This window comes from Tachypleus tridentatus, chromosome 7, assembly GCF_004210375.1.
Source record: "Tachypleus tridentatus isolate NWPU-2018 chromosome 7, ASM421037v1, whole genome shotgun sequence".
Lineage (NCBI taxonomy): Eukaryota > Metazoa > Arthropoda > Merostomata > Xiphosura > Limulidae > Tachypleus > Tachypleus tridentatus.
The window spans coordinates 139,162,632-139,172,609 of NC_134831.1; the positions used below are offsets into that span (position 1 = coordinate 139,162,632).

Sequence of the window (9,978 nt, forward strand, 5' to 3'; positions counted from 1 at the left end):
AACCCATACAAATGAATTAAGGAAAATAAACCGCCTGCGTTAAATACAATACCAGAAGGTAAGGCTTCTTAATATCCTATTACTGTATTGGTTTCAAACCCTACTTTCATGGTGAAATTTTGCAATTTTATTTGTGAGGCATTTAAAAGAGAGGTATTGTTCGCTTATTAGGTGCTGAGGTAATAAAAAGTGCTTCAACATTTTATATGGAAGCAAAATAACTTACGTAGAAGAACGTTTTGGATAACTCGTGCTCTAAAATCACACTAACCCATTCCAGAGCAATGCCCTCATTGGTAAATAAACCCTCTCATAAAAAGAAAATAAATAGAGTTAAAACAGCATATGTAACAAAGATATCAAAATAAAAAAGTTGGTTGAACAATTGCCAAGTTTTTCTTACACATTTTTTCTAAAGAAGGATGACATTTTGAGCTCGCGTCCTTCGTCGGATCGTACAGCTTATAAAAAAACGCATGCTCTGAATTCAAAGAAATTGCTTGTGTAATAGTACCACTTGGAATGTTAAGCGTGAAATATCTTTGCAAAATTACATCTTTTGTATAAATATTACAAGTCATGAAAAGATAATACAGATAGCAATTAAATTTTAAAGGAAAATCAGAATCTATAGGAAAGAAAAACGTTCATTTAAACCAAGTGGCTGTAGAGTACTCAGATTATAGGTTAATCTTCCTTCTAGTCGTCCTTTTCTGTGAATGTTTGTTTGAGTATTTATAACTCCTACAGTCAAAAGGTCCTCAACTTTATGATTGAAAGTTGTGATATGTTTGTCTATATGTGTATACATCCCCGTCACAACAAACATGCTCGCCCTTTCAGCCGTAGGGGCGTTATGATGTTACAGTTAATCACACTATTCGTTGGTAAAAAATTGGTAGCCCAAAAATTGGGGGTGTGGGGTGATGACTAGCTGCCTTCCCTCCAGTCTTACACTGCTAAATTAGGGACGGCTACTACAGATAGCCCTCGTGTAGCTTTGCGCGAAATTCAAAATAAAGCAAACCAAAATACGTATTCTGGTTCCGCAGTTTAATTGGTTTAGACGCTCACGTGCTTAATAACCGATCCAGCAGCCTGTCTGTCGAATGTATAAACTATTGCTTTTTTGCTTCCAAGTTATTGTTATGTCTGTAAGAAATAATTGGTGGATCCCTCACAATAATTTAGTAGAAGGATCTTCAATAAGTTTTGTGTAATTATTTAGTATAATGTTTTTGATATGTTTGTTGGTATGATGGTATGTTAGCGCAAGTGGAATACGATCTTTTTTTTTCTTTCTTTGGCAGGGTTGAGTGTTTGATCCAGGGTATATGAGCTAACATTAGTGGCGGCATCATGGATAAAAGAATCAGGGTAGTGTCGTTTTCATATCTTTTACTTTGATATATAGTTGTTATCATCACTACATAATTTGTGTATACGTAGAAATTGTGAGTAAGATATTCTATCTTTGTTACTGTACGAATAGGAGGATTCGTAATGGATGTACATGTGTGAACGTGCTTCTCTATAATGTATACTAGTGGTCAATTCCTATTTTGGATTTCGCCTAAAGCTATACGAGGGCTATTTGCGCTAGCCATCCCTAATTTAGCAGTAAAAGACTAGATGAAAGGCAGCTAGTCATCAGTCAACATTTGGGCTCTCTCCTTTAGGAACTAATAGTGGGATTGACACTTATACTATGATGTTACAATGGCTGAAAAAGCAAGCATGTTTTGTTGGACTGGGATTCCAATTAAAACTCCAAACTTCCATTCGTTGTTATGGCATTGCTATCGGATATTGTGTAGTTACTATTCTAAATGTGTTTCCACAGTAAATCGACTACATAACACATATAATTGACAGATAAGAAAATAAACTTGTATTTTACTTACCAATCAACACAGACTAGTTTTGCATAACATTTTTTTTTACAATTTTTATATACATTATTTCAATTATATTAATATATAATGCATTAAATATTTAACTAAAAGGTTGGTAAAGCTAGGTGGAGTTCTTCAGGCTAAAATCAATTCATTCAGTATAAGTATCGTGTTTGGTTTGCTTTTTTGTAAGTTTTAAAACTCTAATGGATTCACATGTAAGAACTTAAAGTATCTTTAAAACAATAATTTTAATTTAGTAAATTACTAGTTATTGAGCTGTAAATATTATTAATAATAACAGTATGTGTATATTACTAGAAAAACACATATGCTGCGAAGCATAGTGCTGTCAAGATAAAGTAAAAAAACAACAATAAACAGAAAGTAAATTAGGTTTACCACATAATATTTTAAGTCGTTTTGTTTGAGCAGTTGCGTCTATCTTTTGTTACTCTGTCCAAGTGTTTCTTGCAGACCGGATTCATAGGTAAAATTAATACAGTAAACAACAGAATTACAAATGTATTCACTCAGGTCATTGGTCTTAGCGGCTACCGGACATGTGGTTGATACAGGAGCAATAAACGCCATGAGACGGTAAATTTACCAAGGTCATATATTAGAATCTTGTGAAATGTAATTTCAGAATCGTTTCCGAATAACATTAATACTTGCTGGTGACGTAGTTTGGTGCACCGCCTCACCCAGAACGTAACACAGATTCTATTATAAAACAACTATCCTGCTTCTACTAGCGAACATTTATCTTGAACTTGAGTCATCTTACTGAAAGAAAGCCAGGAAACTTATTTCCCCTAAGAAACTGACGAACACATTGTAACAATGAGCTATTCGGTAAGTATACCGATTTCATAAATATCGAGAAAATAATTGTAAGTTTCAGTTTTTATGCGTGCTGAAATAAATTATATAGTATGTAATGTATAAATAAATTAGATAGTATGTAATGTATGATTTTTTTTCCCATTGTAAATGGTTCAAACAGTTTTATGTTATCTCTAGAATATGAACTGTTGGAAGTCACACTTTACTCTCATAAAACTAAAATGTTTCGATTGGTAAGATTTCACGATAATCATATTTGCTTCGCCTGTGAGAAATGTTAATATATATATTTTTTGTTCATAAAATGTGTTTATTATTTTTAGTATTGTTCAGTAAAAACACCATTCAGTATTGTGGTAATTAACAAGTCCTTTTGAGAATCATCTACGTTCTTTAACTGGAGACTCATTCCCTTGGGTACTTTGAAAAAAGAGCGTTATCTTTAAATAATTATTTAAATCTTATAAATTAATTTTGTCATTATAATTTTCTTTTCTGTTGAATAACAAGGAAAACATTCTGAAGTTAAGGTTTGTCAGAAATTGTTTGCGTAGAAAAATGGTTCAAATAATCGAAATTGCTTATTGTTCATCAGTAAAATTTTCAACTTTCCATATTAAATATTATTGTTTATAATTCATTCTAACCTTTCTCAAAACAATCTGTGAACTTTACCTTACGAACTGAGTGAAAAAAATTGTTTAACGTTAGTAAAAAAAATTGTTCTTAGAGTATAAGACAGAATAAAATAAAAATATAGAAATATTTGGAACCGTATGTAAAATTACTCCGTATTTTAAAAATACAAATATACATGCATATTATAAGTAACCTATCAACAGAACTGAAAGTTTTGAGATCCAGTATTTCAAAATTGTACTAAACAGTTTGCAGTGGGAAGTTGATGTATTTATTTTCAAAAGTAAAATCACTACATTTGACCATGTACTATTTGTGTATGTTTGTGTGTTTTTATTGTAGCAAAGCCACATCGGGCTATTTGATTTTAGCATTGTAAATACAAAGACTAACTGCTGTCCCATGGATAAATAGCCATATGAAAACTGTGTACTAAACCCTGAATTAAAACTACCATGTGAGACTTATAGAAAAGAACATCACATTAGCGTACGTCTGAAAATTTACTATGTATTGACTACTTAACTAAACACTTGCTAATAATTATTTATATATAAGTGAATTCCTATATTTGTGCGATATAATAAAGCAAGTTTTAATTACCAGCAATTACACATAATTGATTACTTCTGTTTCTGTGGTAAGGACAAATTTTCATGTTGCTGTTTTTCCCCAGATGTTAGTGCTTGTGTTGCTATGCACCCGGATTGTGTTTGCTGTGGACAAAACCAGCGATGCTGAGAGTAAACGAGACACCAGCTTCGGAAACCGCTCACCGTCGCTCGATAAATTCGATAACCGGAACATCGATAAGTATCGACCAGATAACGATTATGGTAACAGATACAATTACTATCATAACTACCGACCAGATAACGATTATGGTAACAGATACAATGACTATCATAACTACCGATCGGATAACGATTATGGTAACAGATACAATGACTATCACAGGTATCGACCAGACAACGGTTATAACAGATACGATGATTATTACAGGAATCGACCAGACAACGGTTTTAACAGATACGATGACTATCATAGGAATCGACCAGACAACCGTTATAACAGATACGATGATTATTTCAGGAATCGACCAGACAACGGTTATAACAGATACAATGACTATCCTTACGACAACAGATTCGACAATAGTGGTAGCATGTATAACCCACAACGGTCTCATTACATCAACAACAACAGATACGATGATACATACTCTAATGACAATAGACTTGGCTATCGAGATCCATATGCTAATCGTTACAGCAATCGATATTATAGAAGATACCCCTATAATAGTCCTTACGGATATCTTGGCTATGGAGATGACCCTTACTATGACAGAGATTATCCCAGTGGTTCTCGATATGATGACAGATTCTATTATGGAAGAGATCCATATTACGATTCAAGATACGGAAACTTACACCCCTATAGTAACCGTTACGGTTATGAAAAATCCTTACAGTCTGAAGACAGAACAGTCAATACGTCTCTTTCACCATCTAGTTTCGCTGAATATGACGGCTACCCCAGACAGGGATCAGGTACTTTCACTTCCCAATCTAATCATTCTGATGAAGATAAAGGACTTTCTAGATCCTCCTACACTACTAATCGGAATTCTCGCACATTCAGGAAGACAGAATAGATCATATCTTCTTCATAACGTTTCTGAAAGCCTATTTAAACAATTAATAAATTAGCAATTACTGAAATGTGTGATATATATATACATGCATTTAAAATATTTTGGTTTGTTGAAACAATTCCACTAAATTTTCTAATAATTATCGAAATTCTAAAAGTATTTCTACGAAATCGAAAAACAATAATATACTTAAATTTTATTCGTCTCTACAACGAATCGATTGAAATAAATTTACTGGTAGGAGTAGCTTCCTAGAAAAACCAAAAAAATTCCTCTCGCATGTGACGAACAAACATTCTCAATAAACTACACCACACGTCAATAATGTTTATAAGTTTTTGCCATTTAATGTGAAATGTCTTAAATGTGTAGTAAGCCTAAATGTATTTACTTTTGTTAAATTATCGTGTTGACTATCAGTGTATCTAACACATTCTGATAGACTATATTATAACTTCAAATAACTTTTTCAATCCTTTTCAAAATTTTTTAACACCTGAGTTTATGGAGTATTTGATTATTAGTTTTTCCAGTGAATATCTATATAGTATCTGCTATTTATTTATACGTCATTTCTTCTCCCTTGAAACGTGTTTCAGGGAGGAAACAATTTTATTACGAGAAACCTAAAATATGTAAATTAATTTTTTGTCGTTTTTATCGAACCAAATATTAAAATTAAAACTAAGTGTAGTTTAATAATCGTTACTAGAATAGGTCTTAATAAAAAAGCACAATATTAATATTTAAAAACAATATTTCGTTTCAATAGAAGAAAAAACTAGCGTAAATTTGATGGACAAATTGTTTCATTAATATTAATTATCAAAGATTTTTTTTAATGTGAACGACATTCGCCCAATCAGAATCGTTCGCTCATTACCATATCTTAGCTTGTTGTGATATCAGGAAACCTTAGGTTACTTGTCATCTATTCTTAAAGCTCTACGGTTATATTATGGTTAAAGGCTATTTACATTTTGACACTATAAAGAGAGGTAAACGAGTATAGTTATATAGCTTCTAGTGGGCATTTCTTTTTATTTGTCTCTAAGTGTTAAAACGTTATGGTTTGTAATTTATGTTACATATTTTTATGATTTAGAATTTAACATCAGTTGAACTGGTATGAAAAACAAAATGTTTTAGGTATCTCAGTTTGTGTCGCTTATTTTCCGCCTAAGAGATGAATTACATTCTCGAGTATTTTTATTTTCTTAATTAGAATATAACATCAGAAATTAGGAATATATTATATGTTTCTTACATTTCGGACAATTGCCAATAAAAGTTTTACTTACTGTTATAAACTTATGAAAATTTTCATTTCAATCGTGTTACGAATATGTCAGCATTTTATAATTTGATATACTTTGAATTGACTTTTTGGTTTCTACTAAATATCCCTAAAAACATAATTTGTAATGGAGTGAATAGAAAAGAAAAGGCCCAGGTTAAGTCTTAGCTATTAAAAATGTATAGCTAAAACATCTGTCTGTTTATGTTAATCTTCCATTACGAAGTAATAAAATCTTAAGACAAAATAAAGTTGAACTGTATAGTTTCTAACAGATAGAGAGAGAAAACAAGGGCTGAAGTCACGGCTTTATTGGTGTAAAGAAATTATAAAAATTTTCCGAATCTAAACCATATATTAACATTGAAAATTTCATAAGCATTTATTGTATATGTTTTTTTATTGTAATCTCGAACTTCTCTATCAATAATAAGTGTTAAAAGTAAAACTACATTTTATTCGAACTATACTAATTATATTTGATGTAAATGTTAAAATAATACTCTAATAATACCTTCTATTTTTATATGTAACACTTACCGCTGTATGGTAGATCTAGACAAAATATCATATTCCTTAACTATACTTTAATGTTTAAGATCATAATTGTTAAAGAAAATATAAAGAAACCAAGAAGACGTCGGACGTCTTTAAATGGAAAAGAATGGACTAATCTAACTGTAATGATTATCGTCAGAACTTATAATGAATCATATCTTATTCCTTACAGCTATCTTCTGAAACCTTATTTAAAATATTTTTGGACTTAATTAACGTTTATCTACTTCAAAGTTCGTACTTAGGTAACACAAGTGTACAAGTGAATAACTGTTATTAATAAACTTACTCTGGGAGAAAGTTACTCCATTTTCGTCAACATTTTAATATAAATTTTGTTTAAAATATAATATTAAATATTCTAAGAATAATTTATTAGGAACACTAGCGGCTGTTATAGATATATAATTACAGAATACTTTATAACTTATAAAATGTTTAAATAATCAGAGAATATAATCTAAAGTGAGCAAAATGTGTTACAATCAGAGATTTGATATCCACTCCTTTAATAAAGAACGATTTTTTGAAAGAACTATAGAGCCAAGAGTAACCATTTCGTTTAATGTTCAAAACAAACTTATTTCAAAGATGTATCAAAAACTAGAGCTGTTAAGACACCAATTTGTTGCCTGATATTTTATAGTAGCAATAGTGACAAAAATAGCTGATGCGAAAAACTTGATATATTAAATTGACAACAAGTCTACAGTATCTGGAGAAATAGACTGATTTGTCAACAGTCAAACATTTAACTGCTTTAGATGATTATGAATCTTTGAAATGTCATTTCCTTAAACGAATAATGATATTATGTTAACTAGCACTAAATTTAGATTTTTTTAAAATAATAAATAAATAATGGAAATCCGTTACTTTGAAAAATAAAGTAATGGAATTTTATAAATGTGTTTTGTTGCTGTGACTTTAATGGTGATGCTTGTAACATGCTTGTTTGTCAATAAATGATCTTACAGTCCATGCAAAAAAGTGATGGATATTATTTTCTTCATAGTACACAGACCTTCTTATAATTATAAGAGTAAATAACGAACGTAAATTCTTAAAATATTACTTATCAAACCTACGATTGAGAATTATGCGTGTTTTCTTTATTCATTATATATCTTGTTTATTTCACATCTGAATAAATAATTGTTCACTATCTGTTAGTCTGTAAAACAACTCTTACTACAGTGAGGGAAATGAAAAAATACAAACAATTCATTGGACGAACAACAGCACAAAACAAAACAGAGAATTTGTGAATAATTACAATTTCATAAAGGTGTCACGAAAATATTTATTTTTTAACGTAAAAAACAAACAAATATTTCATTGTTGTACTTTACAAATTCCTAATCACAGATGTCAGCACTATAAACACGGTTTATTCAATTAACTGGACAATTCCTAAAGGTCGTAGTTATACGATTATTTATAATTAAACGAAACAGTAGGAATATACCGGAAAGCACTTTAAAGCTATTTAGCAAAATAAGACAAACGGATAAGCAACAACCGCCACCAACAATGTTAATTCTAACTGAATGGTGGGTTTAACTGTTAAATATACAACGCCCTCTAAGGTAAAAGCGCAAAGAATATTAAGTAACATGTTGCGAATCTTGTATATTCTGGTCTGTAGATAAGTTCGCTAACTGCTAAACTCCTCATTACTTCAGTTGTTTGACTTGAAATTTTTAATTAATAATTTGTTTCATCGTTCAGTTTATTTCAGCTGCTTTTCGCACTTGATGCTTATGTTATTTAAGCCTTTCTAGTTTCTTAATTTACTTTATATAGTGTCATTAAGGTATTCATTACTTAGACACAGTCCTAAAGGAGTGAAATATTTAATAAATATACTTTTATTTATTGGTATTTATTATTTCTCATTTTCCTTTTATATTTTATTATTTTACTATCGTGATTATTCTAAATATCACATGTTTGTATGTTATTACTTTTTATTATAAAGATAGTTTGTTATTGTTAGCTTTGTTTATGACTAAATTATATTGTTATTTTTAAAGCTGGCTAAGTGAGCTACATGCCATAGCATGAGAGCGTAGGCCTAAATAGGTAACTGTTTCACCACAGAGTGGATACACACATAACTTTACGTGATACCTTATCATGTTTAGACTTTAGTAATAATTTATACTGCGGATATTTATTGACAGCGATATAATAGTTGTAAGTTCAGTCTTACAAGTTACATTCTAGTTTAATGTGAATGAAAAATATATTTTTATAATTTTCCCAGATTACCCTTGGAAAAATTTGTACGAATGTTTAAAATTATTGAAGTCACCTAACTTTATTTTCTAACCTTTATTTACTTTTAAAGGTAATTATGCCAGCCTTGATTTCAGAGTAAACGTTTGAAAAGGCAACATTTCAGGATTTTAAATCATCAACACAAAATGTTTGGTGGAAAAATGAATAAGTTTTATTTTCTTAAAACTAGTTTTGTTTGTTCATTTTTTTTAAATTTCGCGCAAAGCTGCACAAGGGTTATCTACGCTAGACATCTCTAATTTGGGCTGCTCTTTTGCCAACGAATAGTGGAATTAATCGAATATTTATAACCCCCTCTCTGCTAAGAGGGCAAGCATGTTTGGCATGACGGTGATTCAAACCCGTGATCCTCAGACATCAAGTGGAGTGCCTTAATCACCTGGCCATGCCAGACCTTTAAAAAAAAAAAATATATATATTTGTTTCTGTGGTGTTAAACGATAATTTGTATTTTTGGTGAATATTCACACTATTTCTTCCTCAACAATACAAATTTTAAAATAAAAGTGTAGTTGAATTTATTATAAAAGAACTGCAAGCGTGCGATGAAACGGCAGGGATAAAACAGACATTCTGCACTGGGGAATATGTTGAAAATATTCATAAGGCATTAACTGTTGCTATAATTTGACAATTACAAAGTAGACGTACTGCACACCCTATTGATCCTTCACAACTATACAAAAAATATAACAATTTTGACCTGTGGCTTTCTACTTGAAGCAAATTTAATATTCTATACATAATGTATGAGTTCTTAAAGCTTGTAGCAAAGGATA

General features: G+C 30.6%; 1 protein-coding gene across 1 annotated transcript; it reads left to right on the forward strand.

The window, feature by feature from the left end:
- The first annotated feature begins 2,600 nt into the window (after positions 1-2,600).
- Positions 2,601-7,895, forward strand: LOC143256718 (uncharacterized). The gene is made up of 2 exons (XM_076514327.1): positions 2,601-2,753; positions 4,060-7,895. Exons 1-2 carry the CDS (start codon positions 2,742-2,744, stop codon positions 5,038-5,040), a joined length of 993 nt encoding a protein of 330 aa, XP_076370442.1. The 5' UTR covers positions 2,601-2,741; the 3' UTR covers positions 5,041-7,895.
- The last annotated feature ends 2,083 nt before the right edge of the window (positions 7,896-9,978 follow it).